Source organism: Conger conger, chromosome 9, assembly GCF_963514075.1.
Source record: "Conger conger chromosome 9, fConCon1.1, whole genome shotgun sequence".
In the NCBI taxonomy this organism is placed as follows: Eukaryota; Metazoa; Chordata; class Actinopteri; order Anguilliformes; family Congridae; genus Conger; species Conger conger.
The window spans coordinates 38,367,964-38,388,060 of record NC_083768.1 but is presented as its reverse complement, the minus strand read 5'-3'; the positions used below and the strand labels follow the sequence as shown (position 1 = coordinate 38,388,060).

The following is a 20,097-nucleotide window of genomic DNA, read 5'->3' as shown; positions in this document are numbered from 1 at the left end:
ATGATATAATATTCTCAAAATTACATTTGAATCAAAGCAAAATAAGCTGTGTATGTATGAATTTAGAAGTTGAAATATGTGACAAATTTGACATACAGTGTGACTTGCAAATTCTTCTCAAAATTTGACCACATAATCAATATAACTCCTTTACAGGCTGTCTGCTGCTTCTCACTGAAAGGCAATTGGAAACCCAGGACTGCAGTATATTACCTGGCCCATAGATGAACTGAAGAATCTGAACAGCTTTCTTGAAATAAACTATGAAAGATTAAATTAATAATGAGCCAATGTAAAGTAAAGGCCTGATTGTCAAGGAGAGCCAGACAGTGTTCTTGGGCACATCATTTCAGAACCTTAAGTGGCAGCCAGCCATCTCAGACATGCAGAACAGTGATCAGCCAGCATTCTAATGAGGCCGCTTCTGAGAAGGCCATTGGAGCTGGGGACATGTGATGTCACAATGCCGGATGACACGCGTCAGAAGCCCTGCTGACAGTTCCAGAACATTCCAGAAAAATTACAAATAAACTACATTAGTATAGATTTCTGGCTGTCCCTTGAACATGCTTCTATTTACATAATGCCTCAAGGAACATTGTAGGAACAATGCAATGCACCCCTCGATCCTGCACTGACCACTTCATTGAAAATAAAGCTGTGAAGGAAGAATCTCTGTAAAAATTTGTCATAAAAAGGCAAGGACAGATCACATTGCAGCAGGGCTGACTATAACTGTAGGCCATGCTATGAATGCTAATTCATGCTCATTATTTTTTTTTAAGTGTGTGAAACACAAGAACATCTGTCTATTTGCATAGACCTGGATCAAGGCACTGGGAGACTCATCACAGAGTTTATTTTGAATAATGTATTCAATATTTTATTTATTAATGTTTTGGACACAAATTTTCTCCCAAATTTAAAATGTGAAAGTCTAGAGCTGATAATGTGCCACCTACACTTTAGCGGATATATGTACCCTCCTTAGATGTAATCTCCTGCATAGTCAATCACTATTTCCCAAATCACAGACCAAACAGTACCACAGGAGAGCTGTCACAGGCCAGTCTCTCAATGATGACAACTAGTAACCTGTGGGGACACTGGTCTGGAGATATTGTGAACCAGGTCAGGCACCTGTGTTCTTTGTGTGAATCAGGCGCTTATGCACTTATGCTTCTCATACACTCTGCACAAACACCTTTACTGACCGAGTCAGACATGTTTTCTTTTTCACAGCTTAGCAAACTCCCCTTAACCAGATCCTGGGATACAGAATGCAGTATGTTACAGACCATCCCATTATTCAGTGGTAACGCCTCTCCGGGAATTAAAACTCGCGACCTCTGGCCTACATTCCCATTTCCCCAGTCACCACACCGCAGGCTTGCGAGAAAGGTCAGTCCCACAGTTCCACGCAACGCAGTCCCCATGGGCACAGTCAGTCCAATCTCAGCGTGACAGTGCGTTTCCCGCGAGCGGGCCTAAGAGCGGGAGACGTTTCGGCAAAAACCGGCAATTCAATCAGCGGCAGACAGCGCAAATGGCACTTTATCTTCTTAATTAAGTGGACACAAACAGCGTGGCAGGCAGCGGACACACTGCTCCCTGAATTAAGGCTAAGATTCTTATTTACGGGCTGACACCACAGCCCCGAACGGGAAGCCTGTCAGGGGCATCAATCGATAGCAGAGCCACGGAGTGGCAGGACGGAGTAGATTAATCACGCGGAGCCCGCTTCTCCTGGAACCCCGCCTCGCAGAAAACCTCCATCTCCAGGAAAAGAGGCACGTCACGGGAGAGATGGGCACATTCAGCCTGCCACGTAAGGGGCTGGTGCAAATGCATTATAGTAGTTGGTGCAAAACCTTACATTTTCAGAAATGACATTCGAAAGCCCATCACTCAACAAAACCTGGATGCTAAATTATTCTAAAAGAAAAAAATATATATTGGGTCTGTCCAAAACGAAACAAAATGAAGAAATTCGTTTTTTCAAAATACACAAAGATATTAACAGCATTACTCATCCTCTCTCAAAATATCTGACAAAAGAGCAAAACAAAACAGTGCTGGGAGGCTCACACAGTTAAGGCACCATTCTACTTCTAGTACCTGGATGGGACCATGGCGGAGGAATCTCCACTTCACCAGCGCACACTGTGGCTGGCTGCCCCTCAGGGTGACAGAGAACTCATCTCTACACCAGTCCCACAAGCCGACATGAGAAACGGAGGAGAGTGCATGCTTGTCTGCACCCTTCTAAAATGATAGCAACAGTTCCAGCAATGAGCGCATATACATATAGCACTTTCCTAATTGGGGAGCAAAAAGACTGAAAGTGCATTAAAAACACAAATGGGACAATTACTAAGAAAAGAATATTCAAATTGTAAAGAAAAGTACAATTCCATCCATTATGGACCAGAAGGGGGGACTAGAATTATTTTTCACTGTCCCATTAGGGACTCACTCACACCACTTAGGCTGAAAACAATCACAGTCCCCCTGGTGCCATGTAAACAGATCCAGTCACCCTAATTCCCTGTCTGATCAAACACTACAATGTTATCCTGCAATTTATCTGTAAGGACGAATGGGTCTGCAATCACTTTTTGAAATTTCTACTTTTTTTTTTTGGTGCAATCTGCAAATATCTTTTATGCTTGTGTACCCCATCCTTGTCTAATTTCATCAGGTGATCCTGCAGACAGGACGTTAGCGTCTCCATGGGCAACGGGCCGTTGCGTGAGTTGGCTCTAAACGGCGTACAGACACCGTTGGCTCAGACAGCTCTGTGAGACAGCCAGACTAATAAACAGGCCTTGAAGGCACACCCTGCTGTGTGTGTGGCAGACAGCTCTATCTGGGCTGACTCGCCGGGCCTGTGTTCTACAGGTTATCCGTTCCTACAGGGGGAGTCTGCTGGGGAAACTCAGGCTCGCTGGCTCATTTGCTGCTGCCAAACCTGGGAAATCAACCTGCGCCCTGTTTGGATTTAAAGCCCAGTTCCTTAACCACACACCAAACACCCCTGGCTCAGAGTTGAGTGTCCTCAGATCTCTGTGTTTCAGTACACCTGACTGCAGTGTAGGACATTTTGGCTCAACTCCTGGGTGACTGGCAGACAGGGACCACAATGTCAACCTTAGAGCTCCTTCCAATCGCTTATTGTATCCGTACTCCTCTCCTCGGTCCTCGCCTGACCTGAAAATCGATGGCAGTTCGGCATCTTTAAGGACATTCAAACTCGTTAAAGCGAGGAGACTCCCAGAGGGGACTTCAGTGAGGGTACAGGAGTGCAGCATTTGTGTAAGCCTTCTTTTGGAACGCATGACGTATAAATGATCCTGCTACGGATCCACTACTCCACATCTGCAGTCTGTAACTAGCATTGCTTTGAACTGGCACTTGGCTGAGCAAGGGCATTCCATTTGCCAAATAAATTCTGCCTGGAGTCTATCATCCTCATGTCTCATCCTTGCATCTCCTCCTGTGTGCAGCACTGTGGTGCTACCCAAAAGAGTTCTGGCTGATTCCTTTTCTTCTGTTTTAGAAAAGGCGCACAGTAATTGGAGGTTCACGGGCACGACACAGGATTCATTCCAATTTCTCATTTTCCCTCCTTGCACCTCTTCCTGGAATCCGTTCCTCACTCTTTAGCTCCACTCAATGGAGAACAAGTGAAAAAGGTGCAAGGAGTGAGAATAAGCGATTGGACTGAAACCTTTGTCTCTCAGATGTGAACTTCCAATTACTGGGGCACCATTTGTGAAAACAGAAGAGACAGAAGAGACAGAAACCATTTTGGCTACGGCCGCAAGGCACCCACAGGAGAGGCACATATTCTTCACTCATCAGAGGTGCAGCTGCACAGGCTGATCACAGGTGTCTGTGATTGGCTGGTGGAGATGACAGGTTGTGGACCAATGAGGCCTCTTTAAGACTTTCATCTCTATGGATTTTACAGAATACCCCACATGACCCCGGCGTGGTCCAAGAACAACTCGGACCATATGGTGTGTTCCTGCTCTACACATAAGCGTGTGAATGGGTTTCAGCACTCAATATGTTCAAGGAGCTTTCCAACCCCCGAGCAGGTGCATTTTCAAACAAACAAAATCTACCTCAGCTACTCATTCACAATTACTTAAGGTGCACATGCAGCACAAGGCATGCCTGATGCTTGGATCAGTTCTAGCAAATATTACATTATGTATTCACATATTTTCTTAGCACACATAGCTTTGGATATTGTAATATAAAGCTTACTTAATATACACTTTACATATTTGCTTATTTGTGATTTAAAAAAACCTTGTGCTGGGTGACAAACGGATTGCATGTTTTCCCAGTAACACTGTCTACAAACAGAAGTACTTCAGTAGCCCCTATTGCCCACAGAGGAAATGTTAAACATGAGAATGCCATCCTTCTTAGCGCTGCAGCTGGGTTATGGAGCCCAGTGCACTAGCAAAGCCTGCGGAGAGCTGAAGCTGCCACAGCATCTGGAGAGGGGAGATATTTCCCCGGGGGCCGCTATTGTGTCTGCTCAGGAGTGACCCTCCATGCTAACTTCTGACAGGCTCCAGATGTACTTTTACAGCCCACGTGTGTGTTTCCTGTTTGGTATTCGCTTGTTGCTGCTTTACGGACCGATGCCACCGCCCCCGGGCTGTAGCTCTTCTGCTTTTCCCCACCCCTCCCTCCAGACACACCGATCCACCTCCTCAACTTCATCACTGTTGATTTGTGGCGGAAGAAGAGGAGGAAAACAACACTTATTTTTTCAAGGTCATCTTCTCTGTTTTTGTTACCTGGGTGGGGGGTCTGCCTGGGCGGACGGGCGGGTGTGCGAGGAGGGTCGCGTACCTTCAGCCCAGATGTAATCTGACACTTTGGGTTCCCGCGGTGGAGAGAAAAGGAGAAGAGCGAAAACAAGGCGTGTTCTGTCGTTACTGCCTCGCGTGGGGCCTGCCTGCTCTTACCCTCCATCCCCAAAAACATTTACTTCACATCGAGGGACGCTGTGAGGCATTACCCACAGTCCAGCAGCAGCCGGTGAGAGGATTTTAGTGCCAAATGCTTTCCTGTCACACCTACGAAGCACTTTTCCTCCCGTCTCTGTCTCCTCCGTCCATAAAAGTATAACAAGCCGCAGGCGTGTAGAGTAATATTTTTTTCCTGCTTTCCGCGGAAAGCTAAGACGGATTTATCACTTTGCTCATTCACACCCGCACCATGTAAGTGTGTGACACAAGTTGAATTCTTGCTCATTAACAATGGATGGGAATCAGCAAAAACCCGCTCTCTCTTTCTTATCTTTTCAAATGGCTGTCCCAACTTTCCCAACCGCCTTCGGCTCTTTCAGAGGCACAGGCATGGCTCAGCGGCACCCATGCAGCCAAACCCTGGCCTGTAGTCTCCCCAGCCACTCTGCCTATGCTCCCTGTGGATTTCCCATTAGCAGGCTGTTACCATGCAGGCTGACTGGAAGCACTGAGGTCACACCAGCCATTGGAGGACGCTCTCCCCCTCTAAGCTGGCTTCCTCCTGAGATTTCCTCCCACTGGGGAGTTCTTTCTTGCCACAGTTTGATATTTTTTGCTTCATATTTTGTTTTCATCTTTCATAATTCTTCTATTTTCCTATTTCCTGAAAAGAATCTTTGTGTCAGTAAAAAGAGGCAGACAAATACAACTGAAATTGAAGTGAAATACATCAACCTCACAGAAAGAGAAAGCACACCATGAAAACAATGCTTCGGTTTGTCGCAACTATGGACAGATGTGATTTATTATTTCTGTGCAGACCCCAGGATAACTGAATTAGAATGCCTTCATTAGACACACTACCTCCTTCTGGTGCTGTGTCCCTTATACGCAACAGTATACCACATCCCTTATGGCGTACTCCTTGAAAACATATGGTATTCTGCTCTTGTTTTTACTATATATTATTTTCACTGATTTCATCCTCCAATTTGGCACTGAATTAACACATTGTTTGCTTTGATTTTGTATGCGTTGTTGAACTTTTTTCCATTTAAAGTGCTTTATAAATAGAGTTGAAATGTATGAATATATGCATAGTTATTTTGATACAATGTTGAACCATTGATGGGAAATGCACAGGCAGAACTGGCATTGGTCAGATTCAGGAAGCTAGTTCTGAACGCAAATGTGCTCATACAATTCTATACAGTTGCTTCTAGGTAATTTCCAGTGATGCCCATATATTTGACATATCAATTAATCAACAAAAAATGTCTCCAGTTTTGGGGAAGTGCACTATCCAGAGCCCTTTTCCTACAGTGACCAGATCACCAAGAGCAGCAATTTTTCACTTCAGCCCTATTGCATTATCAAACAATTATGTAATCACACACTGTTTGACACCTGGCCAGCCTGTCTGTGTTTAATATTTAATAAAGCAATATTAAATTATTTCTGCAGCGTTTCCTGCAGATTGCCTCCATCCTCCTTCTATAGTCATTCACAAGTAGAAAGACTCAGTCTGAAATGAAATCAATCAAATCCCTTCTCTTTCAGAAAGTGAATACAGAGGACTTTGACTATACAGGAAGAGAGACCATCCTGGCACCCCTCTGTGTCACTCCACACATGTTTCCAGAGATAAACTCCAGAGAGAGAACTTGAGCAAGAACAAGAGAACAAGAGTTGGAATTGAAGCATAAATATGCCACACATCCTTCACTAGTGTATGTACTGCTTCTCAGTGAGAACTGGCAATGCATTGTACTGCTAAAAGAGGAAACATTGGCTCGCATTCAATCAACAGTTGTCCTTAATTTTCACTAGAAACTAAAAGGAAGTGTTACTTTTTCCCTCTGCAAACACAGTGTGGTGAGTTAATAGACAGTTGGTGCTTGTTGAACTTACAAACCTGTGCTTGCGAAGAAAATAAAAATAAACACTTACATATATTTGTATATCAAACTTCAGGACAAATGTTAGTTGAAACCTGACCGAATGAAACATACTAAGTTTTGGTTTCTATTCCAGGCAAAAAACTCTTTGTGCATCCAACCAAACCATTGCAATGGGTTTTATTCTCCCAGACAAATTCCATGGAGCGGCTTTTCTTCAGACAGTGGTTAGTGCCATATTGATGCGGCTACATGACTCACTCTAGGTTAATAGTCATTCCAGGGACCAACGCCATCCCTGCGGAATGCACAGATATGCCTGATAATTAGATCCACAGGAACCAAGCAGTCCAACCTCCTCCAGGCAGCCGTAATGAAAAATAAAATCATATAACAATAGTAATAATCATGCAATACTCTCTCAGGAGGAACTGTTCCACATGGTGAAATATAAAATATTAAATATGCTATGTCCCATGTTCCTTGTTCATGGGGAGATTATTATTAACAAAAAAAAGACAAGAGAGATGAGTCATGCCGGACCTTGTCAAGTCAGACCTTGGAACCAAGATGGTCATGAGGGTCCCGGGGGTGTTCATTCTTGCAACGCAGAACAGGCCAAATGATACCTACCATTAATGACAATAACTAGTTCAGAGGCACAGGTTGCAGGCACCTCTATTCCAAACGGCTTACACAGCACGCTTATCATCCAACATCTGAATCTCACTGGACATTCACTTAGGCAATTTAGGCTCAGTTCCCCACAGGGGAATCAAACCTTTAACCTTTCGGTTAACAAGTTCTGTTCCCAAGACTTACTGTGTGCTGCCATTTCACCTTTTCAGAGGGGGGTGAGTGTGAATTGAGACAAACAGGTCAGCAAACAGCTAAAATGTGTTATTCCGCTCTGCCTTTTCAGTGCCGTGAGATAGAGAAAGAGATAGAGAATGTGAAAGAGATAGAGAGAAAGAGAGAGAGAGAGAGAGAGAGAGAGAGAGAGAGAGAGAGGCTCGTGGGCACTGAGCATCATACAGGGAAAGTGTTGTTGAACACGCTGCAGGCCATGTAATTACAACAAACTGTCAGTGCATTCACAGAGCAGTCGCCAAGGTGCGGACGGGGCTCATAATAAACACGCTAATGAAGGCACAGACACCCTCCTCTCCAACCACGCACCCAGCAGCTCTCTCTGTGCTGCACACTCCAAAAAGGGAGAGTCAACCAGATGCCTGATTTTAAGTGATTTTTACTCAGCAGATCAGTTTGTAGCTCTCAGCTTGTAGCACATAGAAAACAAGAGCTGACAGTATTTTGGTGGAAGAAAATCTTGCAACAACGGACTCCATCTGAATCCCCATCTTCTCCATCTCCTCTCTACCAAAATTCCAATTCTCCTCTTTAAACTACACTGCAATGCTGCCATTAAACTACACTACACTGCAGCCACTATACTACACTGCACTGCTGCCACTATAGTACACTGCACTGTTGCCATCACACTACACTGCACTGTTGCCATCATACTACACTGCACTGCTGCCATCATACTACACTGCACAGCTGCCACTATACTACACTGCACTGCTGCCACTATAGTACACTGCACTGTTGCCATCATACTACACTGCACAGCTGCCACTATACTACACTGCACAGCTGCCACTATACTACACTGCACTGCTGCCACTATACTACACTGCACAGCTGCCACTATACTACACTGCATAGCTGCCACTATACTACACTGCACTGCTGCCAGTATACTACACTGCACTGCTGCCATTATACTACACTGCACTGCAGCCATTATACTACACTGCACTGCTATCACTATACTGCACTGCAATGCTGCCATCATACTACACTTCACTGCTGCCATTATACTACACTGCACTGCTGCCATCATAGTACACTGCACTGCTGCCACTATACTACACTGCACTGCTGCCATTATACTACACTGCACTGCAGCCATTATACTACACTGCACTGCTGCCATCATACTACACTGCATTGGATTTGCTAATTAGCACAATTCTTTAGCCAGGAGGTAGGAACTAATTTGTGAAATCATCTGGCTGGGTTCATAGGTGGAAGAAACACTTAGACACACTTTTGTGCTTAACTTAAAGAAACCAGCTGAAGCAAGCTGTTTTCTGGCACAACATATTTCTTTGATTTCAATGACAATGGTCACAGGTGAGTACTGAACAACGAGGGCCCCATTTATCACATTACTGACATGCACGTGCATGCCAACACACACACACAGGCAAGTACGCACACACACATACACACAATTTAGCACTAAGCACCATATTTTACCCTTGCCCTGCATTCTGCGTTTTTAATCCCAGCGTATCATCAAGCCCAGTGAGTGAAATAATTGATTGTCACTGCGTGATTTCTTACATGACTTTGTAAAAGGTCAAGCTAAAAGACCAGCCTGCATGGTGCAAATGTTCTTTCCTTCTGCTATTGATTACCCATGGTACACTGAGGCCCAACCTCAACACCTGAGAAAACAATTCCTATTACAATGCAGTAAGCACAGTGCATATGTCATTCTGACCATAGAATAATACTTTCTAATAGAATATTCTAGAATATTCAAGATTCCCCATAAAGGGGACACACAAAGCATTCCAAGATTATCCCAGTGAATGAGGATACCATGAAAGAATGAACAGGCACAGACAAACACGCACTTCTAAAACTGTTCACATTCATTTCATGAAGTCAGTGGAACCAGAGACCCATACTATGCATACTATTCTGTTCATAAACAATGGACATTTTTTGTTGCAGTTAACTAATTAATGAAATAATGCCTTTTATCATGGTAATTACAATTAGAGAAGAGTTGTGGTTGTTGGCAGTCAGCCTAAACTGGCAAACCAAAGTTTCAAGACTAATAAAAAAGACAATTTACATGTATTTAATAAATACAGAATAAAAACAGTTGATGACTGAGGTGATTTGTAGATTAACATATTTTAATAAGGGGAATTATGGGTACTAAAAATACTGGAGAGAATAAAATGTTCAACACCACATGGCCAAAAGAAAGGCTGGTAATTAAACTATGATTTTAAAAAGCATGCTCACCCAAGTCAATCATTTTTACTCTTTTTTTTAAGTAAGAGCCAAAATCTACATACTATTTCTTATCAGATTTGATTCATTAGACAGGGGGAAAAAATATAGAAATTTGCCTAAACATGCAATTATGCTTATCTGTATTTATGATGATTTTACAAATTAATCATTTTTTCCTTCATCACTGTTACTTTCAACAGAAAACGAAATATGCAACATAACATATGCAAATGAAATCTGTGGCATTAAAAATATACATTGAACATGAACATTTATACTACAAAATAAAGTGCAGAAGTATGCAGCTTTTATGAAAATAAATCCATATAAAGATTACAGCTGCTGCTGCTACTACTACTACTACTACTACTACTACTACTACTAATAATAATAATAATAATAACAATAACAATAATAACAATAATAATAATACTAATCATCATCATCATAATCATCATCATAGCCAACTAATATTCAAAGTAATGTATGTTCTATGTATTTATTTTGTGCAAATACAGGTGTGCAATGGGGCATGACCAAGTTATTTTTCGACTAAAAAACAACTTACAGCCACCATTTTTGTTACTTATTTAATAGTGATACAGCGAACAGTCAGTCAGTAACAAACTGGTACTGATGCCTCCAATGCCTAGTGCAAGCAAGGGTCCTCCAATACCTTCCCATATTTCTCCAGGACTTCACTGGAGTCCAAACAGAGCCCAATGGGCCAAGTGTTGCTTGAGTGCTTTCATAACAGGCAGGACATTGTATTATCCTCAGGGTTGACAGCCATTTCATTTTTTATGTCATCATACAGAAGATTAATACAATGATGTAAGAACAGGGCACAAATAAGTAGTGCAGAAAACTGATTAGTAGCCATTCTAAAAGTATTTTACCACAGATAAGTACTGCAAGTACAGTTTGATAGTCAGAGCTACTGTAAAAGCAAAGATAAGACAATCCAGACATCGTTTAAACACGCAGTTAGATGGATAGTCTAACGCCATTGAATCTTCGTACATTCTGACAATGTGCATCTACAGCAGGCGGCAGATGGTGGTGTATTAATTACATGCAAGTTTCTGAGAGTTACATCTATAAATCGAAAACTTCATTATTAAAAGACCATCACCTGGGTAAAACACAACTGTGAAACTGCACTGATCGGTGAGAGTAAGGGCACGATAGCAGTTATGAAACCAAATTAAAAAGTACCCCCTCTCTGAGTTACAGTCTCAGCAGCTAAACAGTAACTCATTTATCAAATAATCCATTGATAATACTTTTTTTCTCCAGATTTTAATCACTCATGTTGGTCATAATTCATAAAATGGCATATTATTCCTATGGCATATTGACATAATCGTTATTTCTATAAAATAAAACCGTATTCATGATGACTTAAGGCACATTTATACTGACGGTTGAACTGTAGTTAATGCAATACTGAAGGCATCACTTCCAAAGGTACAGTGTGCTCAATCATGCCCTCCCGTACCTACATTTTCCATGGCTGAGTTGCCATGACGATTCCAGAGAGTACGCTCTGGATTCGAAACAGAGTGGAAATGCACATCGAAGGCATGTTGCCCTGGTTCATGAGTTTGACAGGCTACAGTAGATCTAAATAACAAATGACATCTCGAAGAGCTCATTTTATGCGTTATGCATATATAGGCATGCATGATAAAATCTGATCTTTCAAAACATATACAATCCACTGTATATAGTGTGAGAGAAAAATACTAACAGTGAGACATGCAGGTAGAGAGGGAAAGAGTACATTTGATACTTGACTTTACACAGTCTGGATTTTCCACAGTACTGCTCTGAGAGACAGGGTTCATGCTAAGCTGAGAACCTCAGGCAGAGAGTGGCTGTTGTCTGCAGTCAGAACAGTGACGGATAATCTGCCCATCACCAATTTTCACACACAGAGCCATGGTCCGAGCCCCAGTCTTCATAGCCCAAGCGACACTGTGGTTACCAATCAGGCTGCCCCAAGTGACACTGGTTACCAATCAGGCTGCCCCAACCAACACTGGTTACCAATCAGGCTGCCCCAACCAACACTGGTTACCAATCAGGCTGCCCCAAGTGACACTGGTTACCAATCAGGCTGCCCCAACCAACACTGGTTACCAATCAGGCTGCCCCAACCAACACTGGTTACCAATCAGACTGGTAACCAGTGTTGGTTGGGGCAGTCTGATTGGTAACCAGTGTTGGTTGGGGCAATCAGGCTGCCCCAACCAACACTGATTATCAATCAAGCTGCCCTAACCAACACTGATTACCAATCAGGCTGCCCCAACCAACACTGGTTACCAATCAGGCTGCCCCAAGTGACACTGGTTACCAATTAGGCTGCCCCAACCAACACTGGTTACCAATCAGGCTTCCCCAACCAACACTGATTACCAATCAGGCTGCCCCAACCAACACTGGTTACCAATCAGGCTGCCCCAACCAACACTGGTTACCAATCAGGCTGCCCCAACCAACACTGATTACCAATCAAGCTGCCCCAACCAACACTGATTACCAATCAGGCTGCCCCAAGTGACACTGGTTACCAATCAGGCTGCCCCAACCAACACTGGTTACCAATCAGGCTGCCCCAACCAACACTGATTACCAATCAGGCTGCCCCAACCAACACAGGTTACCAATCAGGCTGCCCAAACCAACACTGATTACCAATCAGGCTGCCCCAAGTGACACTGATTACCAATCAGGCTGCCCCAACCAACACTGATTACCAATCAGGCTGCCCCAACCAACACTGATTACCAATCAGACTGCCCCGAGTGACACTGATTACCAATCAGGCTGCCCAAGTGACACTGGTTACCAATCAGGCTGCCCCAACCAACACTGGTTACCAATCAGGCTGCCCCAAGTGACACTGTGGTGACCAATGAGGTGGCCCATGGCTTTGGCTAGCATGTCACACCTGTAACAGGGGGGGGCGGGGATCAAAATTAGTGTGTCTCTCCTGTGCAGCCAGTGGCTCAGCCAATCCTACCATTCATTTGCTACGGATTAATCACTTCCTTTTTTCAGCACATCAAAGCGTTTCTAAAAACTGCCATTTTGACTTTGTGTTTCTAATTAATGGCACATTTGTTGACTCATGCCAGGACATTAAAATGGTGATTTGCTTCTCATTAATTTTCCGTCCAATCTGTTTGAATAGGAACCCATCTGATACAGAAACAATTCCTGTGGATATGAGGGCTTAACATACAGCATGTGTAAATCCAGTGATGTGAGACATTAGCCCCGTGATACTGGCATTTTTCTTATTTTAGACCCGTGTCTTAGTCACTCAGATAACAGACGCTAACAGAAGCAGCATGTAGCATCTCAGCCCAAATGAAAACACTGAATCAAACACATTCACTAAAATTCTCTCTTCAGTCACAAGAGACTTTGTGGCACAATTTATATCGTCAACTTTAACTTGTCTTTCAAACGACAGCCCTCTATTCATCGCTCACAATAGGCTGAAGTGAAGTCAATTGTCCCAGCATTCTCCAGTCTCAAAAACAGTGGTAGCTATGAGCACACTCTAACAGCGGTATTAATTGAACTCTAGTTAATATGAGTTAATATTTGATTTAAAAATGAACATTTTGCACTGAAATTTCCATCTAGGCTCCATTGAACGCTGTTTCTCATGCGATGTTAGGGCTTTTAGGGCAACTTGGTTGGCAACACAGGCCAAGACTGGCACAGAATACAGAGATACCCTCCTGCTGACAGAACAATTTAATGAAGCTTTTTATCAGTTGCTGATATAGTTTCCCAAAACGTTGCCAGCCTGTATCGCCACCCTTACTGTATGCACAGACGTACTGGTATTACCATGCCGTAAAAAAGGTTAATCCACATAAGCATGAACTAGTGGCACAGATCAGTCGTCGGGGATCTGAGCTTGCAACCAGAAGGTCATAGGTTTTAAACTTTTGTGAGACACCCCTGAGTAAGCTGTTTTATATTTACAGATCAGCATTAAGCAGTCTCATACAGAGCAATTTACACAGATTCTATTTTTTACATACGGAAAAATCCTTCATGCAGCTGGATAGTTTAATGAAGCAATTCAGGTAGAGTGCCTTGCTCAAGGGTACAAAGCAGTGTGCTACACTGCCTACCACAGCATGCCTGTTTGTATTAATGGGAACGATGGAAACTGTAAGTCACCCAGGCTATGGGCGTGTGCCATGCAAAGTTAATCAAGAGAAGAAGAAACGAACCAGCCCTACATGTGCTGTTTTATGGGGGGGAGAAAGTGCCTAATCTGCGCAGGAAGTCTGCTTCACCTGCTGGATATTGCAGAAATTAACCGGCCATGACAAAGCACGAGCAAGCCTTCTCCGTGAGTGGACCATTTATCCGCGCTTGGTCACATGACTGCATGGGCCGTCGTGCGCTGTCTGCTGGCTGCAAAATATCCAGAAATATCTCCCCCTCTTGCCTCAAGTTGCTCTGGGGGAGCCTCCATTTTGACTCCAATAAAATCGGCAGTTTCCTAACCACCTCAGCCAGCAGAACATGCCTCAGGTGGATTAAAAGTAGAACCAACAGTTGAGCCAATAAGCACGCAGGCCTTCAGACAGAAGCGAGCATTTCCCACAGTGAAAAATTCAGAAAATCCGATGAGCCACTGCACAACACAGATGATTACTGACAAGCAGAGAAAATCTGTTCATGAAAACAAGCTGGCGTTAGACTTCAGGCAGCAACATTGCAGAGGTGTGAATGGTTGAGATTTGCAGAGCTCTTAGCCTCTTGTTTTATTTGGTGCATGGGGAGGATGGGTTGATGAGTTGCAAGCACTGGACGCATTGAGATACAAAGCCCACTTTAAACTTATCCTGAAATTCACACCCTCAATTACTGTTTTTTTACAATTTATATATGCTCGGCAAAGGCAGTCTACACATTTCAGCTGAACAGTGGTGCCGTATCTGTATCACACATCTAAATATATAGTTTCCTTTTATGCATTATACAACATACTGGTATTTACAATGTAAATATAGCTTAGTGTGTCTGTGTCTACAAATGGATTAGCCATTGTAATGACACTACCACAAATAAAATGCACAGTAATATATGCTTCAGCCTTGTTAAGATGCGTATTTATATCAATGAGAACGTAATTAATTACAGTATGCAGTTTACACTGGAGATTTCTGTAACTCATCAAGTGTGAAACACTATTCTGTTTTAAATGAAATAGAACCGTTTCTAGAGATTACAGTACATAGAGAATGTTTTAAGTCAAGATAACTAAGACCTGAAATGGTTCAATGAATTTTCAGATGGGCACAGGTAACCCATTCTTCCTTTCACAGACAAAACTCAACATTTTCCAGAGTATGTTCCATATTCCTGAGTGTTTCATGAATATGACAGACAGAAGCATGATTCACATTGCCCAAATGAATATTATGAAATGACAATGAATTATGTAAAATAATAATGTGAAAATGGAACAGAGACGCATGACATTTCTGCATGTCCCAAAAAAAGAAGAAAACAAACCAATATTATCAACAGCCCTATAGAAAAACAGAGTTCTGCACCAGCTATATCTACTCAGAATATCCGGCAATCTCCAAAAAAACACTTGAAATCGCATCTATTCCCAGAAACACTGAAACTTTGAATCTAACAAGCACCATCTAATTCCACAAATCCACACACAAAACTTCCACATAGTTCCAAAAGCACTCGGTCACTCTATTCCCACAGGGTAAACTTCCACCTAATTCCACAGACACACCGGAACATACTTCTCATTCCAAAAAGCAAAGACTGTAGTGATTGTATTGTAGAGCAGTAATTTACAGGCTCCCTTCCAGAAAGATCTGTGGTTCGTATGGAAAGAGTATTTCAGAGAGCAATGCTGCTGGCCCTTAAACGCTGAGGCTTATGGGTAACATTCTTCAATACATTTTACTCTGAAGTACTATCTTTAGCTCAAGCTTTTTGTTTTATCGCATTCAAACACATTCATGTCTAGTAATGGGCAGTAATGTTTGTGACTAATTTTCTGGGGCAGTTCACCCATAAAGCGATATTACTCAGAGTGCTATCTCTCGATTCCAGATAGTTTCACTGGGATTTGACGAGTTTTCTAGATATTGGCTGCAGCTCACCCTGATACAATGGACCTTGCACTGTCAGTGCCACGAACACGGGCCCCGTTGAGGTCTATTGTCAGGCTACAGTGAAAATCTAGATGTCTCACTCCAGGTAAGAGGAAACAGTTTTAGTCTATTTTTAGGGTGAACTGTCTCTTTAAGAAAATTTGTCACAAGTATTGGATAGGTGCATAAAAAGCATTGCCATTATTAGACATTAAAGTGTTTGACAGTGATGAAACACAGCTGAAGTTAAAGATAGACTATATTTAAGAATTAAAGAGAGGCACTCAATTGCAAAGACCTTCCTTCTGTATGAAGCAGAAGGCCCTTTATGTTCCGACACCTGGACCACCTCCAGTCAGACACAACACACCCCATAATTCACCAGTCCATCTTTCAAATGAAGCACTGCTAAGCACTGCAATAACATGCTAGGCCATCTACAATACAATCACTCAAAGCAGCAGTTAGAAAAGAGGTAGGGCTCCAACATGGCTGAGCTGACTAGCAACAGTGAAAAAAAAAGATCAGAATAGAATGTAAAAATAAATGTTTGATTACTTTGTCATTCTGTGTTCGGCTTGATTTTGATTCCAGACAAGGAATTCAGGGTCGTACCTATCGAGAGACAGGCAGAAAGAAAAAGGTAGGTGTCTCGCATGAAGGAGATTGAACATAAAATACTTATTAATGATTTTATAGATATCTTTTTTCCTGCTCTTATTACACTTGATTTTGGACATGCATTATGCATTATGAAATCTGTAGGTGCGATAAATAGAAATTAACATATAATTAATGAGCTATATTAATTAACTAACCAATCAATGATTAATAAATGAATTCATATATAATTAACTGCGCTGGTTGTGAAATATGGGGCAGCCAGCGGATTTGGAAGCAGGGCCAGGGTTTAAGGTGTTAATTGCAGGCCTTTTCTCATTAGCATGCTTAGTGCACAGCACCCAGCTGACTGAACACTACTGGATGCCAATGTGAGCGAAATGTGCAGGAAGCAATGTGGAGTAAAGAAAAAAGAATACATGGATAAACAGAAGGAGGGACAGAAAAGGCTGCTCTCTCTGGTGCTTCAACACTGATCAACACAGGCTCAGGATGGGGGACATGCTCCCTAATGTCGTGTATAAATAAAATAAAAACATCAGTCATTTCACTGTGTCAATTAAACATAACTGCAAATTTAGCAAGGAAAATAAATGCTTTTTTTATGAATTTCCTGGCAAAAATTCTAATGTAAAGAGAAAGTTTCATTTAAAAAAAATGTAATGCAAGGGTACTGATGAGCTCACATTTAATAATAGTATAGTATGTAAGTAAATGTGAATCATTATCTGTGCCAAAACATGTTATTGAAAGGGATAGTTCAGTTTTTAAGTCTATTTCAGTTCTAGTGATCAGCATGGACAGATGTATGACCAGTGAAGGATATTTTAGGTCATTTTCAGTTCCAAGATGTTTTTCCTGATCTGCCTGATTTTAAATGGCTGCTATTGGGACAACTGCAGGCTTGAGGTTTATAGCAAAACATGTATACATCATTTAACTCCTTAGCAGCTTGTACAGCAAAATTATGACTCCAGCAGCTATACATATGACCATATGAGCCTATATACATATACTAGTAGAATTTATTCAGAATTAGAAACATCGGTTCTTAAATCAAGCCAGTACAGGGTGGCCAGCTCTGGTCCCGGAGAGCCACAGGGTGTGCTAGCTTTTGTTTTCACCCTAAACTCAGCAACAAATTCAGACCCAAGTACCAGGTGAGGTGAGTTAACTGTGTAATCAACTGCTTTAATTGATCAATTAACTGCCGAGTAACAATGAAAGCCAGCACACCCTACGGCTCTCCGGGACCAGAGTTGGCCACCCCTGTAGTACTACTCTCCCTCCCAATTCAATTTTCTGTAAGGCCTTGCAACAGATGAAGGCGGTGAGTTTGAAGAGGGAATTTACAGTATATCGGCATTGTGAAATTCCTTTTGAGGACAACTAGGTTGTCTAAAGTAGTAGTTCGCGAAAATGTCATGAGGATGGTTTCATTGTTTTTGGAATTGCACAGACGCACACTTCTTCTCTCTTCTCTCTGGAGCAGTAATGTGCTTTTCTCCACATGCAGCGCTGATGATACAGGAAGCCACTTCTGCCATTCAGTGTGTTGGGCTCAGGCTGCATGTGCCGTAGCAAATCGCTCCAACCAGAAATAAGATGAATGCTATTTTATTCCTAATTTAATCAGGTATTATGCACATGTACAGCCTCTGCAAGCATAACTTCACTGTACAAGCTGGAGTCACTTGACAAGTATTTATTTGTTTAATTATTTTTGTATTAAACCCCTTATTAGTGGATGATAACCCCAAAATCAGCACTTGCAAAGCTAGCAGAAACTTCTGTAAATACATAAAACATCCTTCATCACATACCATAACTGTCCATACAATAAAACTGAAATAATATTAAAAACACCACAGGAAGTGAACAATCCCTTCACATGTGTTTGAATTATGGAACCAATAATTTCCTTTAGCCATCTGAAATATTTTAGCCTGAGCTAGATTTACTAATAAAAGTGTTGCACCTTGTTGTGGCTCATGTTTTTTCTTTAACTTAACATTCTAATTGCACTTTCCAAAAGTAAAATAACACAGTCAAAAAAATATTAACAACAAAAAAGTATTACGTTACAAAAGTGGTCAAAACATTTAGGCTTGAAGATGATGAATGGAATCATTTTAAAACAGAAATGTTATTTTCTGTTTTAAACCTACATAAATAATAATGAAATCCAAATTAAATCAAACAAAATAGAATAAATATGCAATAACCATGTATGGAACCATGCCGATAACACCCTTTCATCAGTAAAAACACTTCTACAGTCATAATCCTAGGCATTCTGCACAACCAAAAGGCATAAAGAACTAAGGCATGCTTTTATTGTGGTTAATATTATTATGATAATTATAATTAATGTTATTAACGGTGCGTCCCTCCAAAAAAACAAACAAACAAAAACAAAACAACAAAAAACGAAGCCAGTGCCAGTGATGGGGCGGGTGATTGGTGAGTAGGACACATAATAAAACAAGGGCAACAGAGTGACACGTGTCTCAACAGGAGAGAGAGAGAGAGAGAGAGAGAGAGCAAGGAAAAGGTAGATATACAGAGAGAGAGAGAGAGAGAGAGAGAGCTGGTGTGTAAACAGCATTCCCGCTCACCTGGGGTCCTTCTGGATGCTGTCGATGGAGGGAGAGCGGGCCAGGGCGGCCTCTGGGGGCAGGGCGGGGCCTGACTTGCTGTAGGGGGAGTCCACAGATGGGCAGAACTGGAGGGTGCGGTAGGGGTCGGCGTAGTTTGCCGCGGGGCCGGAGGCGTAGCTGGCCCTCTGGTACGTTCCCGTGGCGTTCTGACTTCCTGTGCGCTGCAACGGGACGGGGTCAACACCAGGGGAGGGCGGGGCTACGGGAGGAAAATGGGGACAGAGCAGAAAGTTGAGGACCTGTTCACAGAACTGCTTTACTGGGTCTGGAGCTGGAGGAGAGGCTACACACAACACACATGCAGGTGTACACAATAATACACAATACACAGACACATAACACACGCGAATCCACAAAAATACACACACAGGCACGCAGGTGTACACACACACACACAGACACATAACACACGCGCATCCATAAAAATACACACAGGCACACAGGTGTACACACAAACACAGACACACACACACACACACACACACATAACACACGCACATCCACAAAAATACACACACAGGCACATAGGTGTATACACACACACACACACACACACACACACAGACATATAACACACGCGCATCCACAAAAATACACACACAGGCATGCAGGTGTAAACACACACACACACACACACACATACATACACAAGCAT

At 42.4% G+C, this 20,097-nt stretch overlaps 1 protein-coding gene across 8 annotated transcripts in view; it reads right to left on the bottom strand.

The window, feature by feature from the left end:
- The window catches only part of LOC133136751 (catenin delta-2-like), a 193,170-nt gene that overhangs the window by 73,660 nt on the left and 99,413 nt on the right, over positions 1–20,097 (bottom strand). For 4 of the 8 annotated variants that reach the window (XM_061254459.1, XM_061254460.1, XM_061254461.1 and 1 more), the window contains exons 9-10: positions 19,401–19,641; positions 16,720–16,776 (exon numbers count right to left, since the gene is read on the bottom strand). In XM_061254459.1, coding sequence (XP_061110443.1) covers positions 16,720–16,776; positions 19,401–19,641 — 298 coding nt within the window. The remainder of the gene's footprint in view (positions 1–16,719; positions 16,777–19,400; positions 19,642–20,097) is intronic. The other 4 variants (XM_061254462.1, XM_061254464.1, XM_061254466.1 and 1 more) reach the window with 1 other exon arrangement.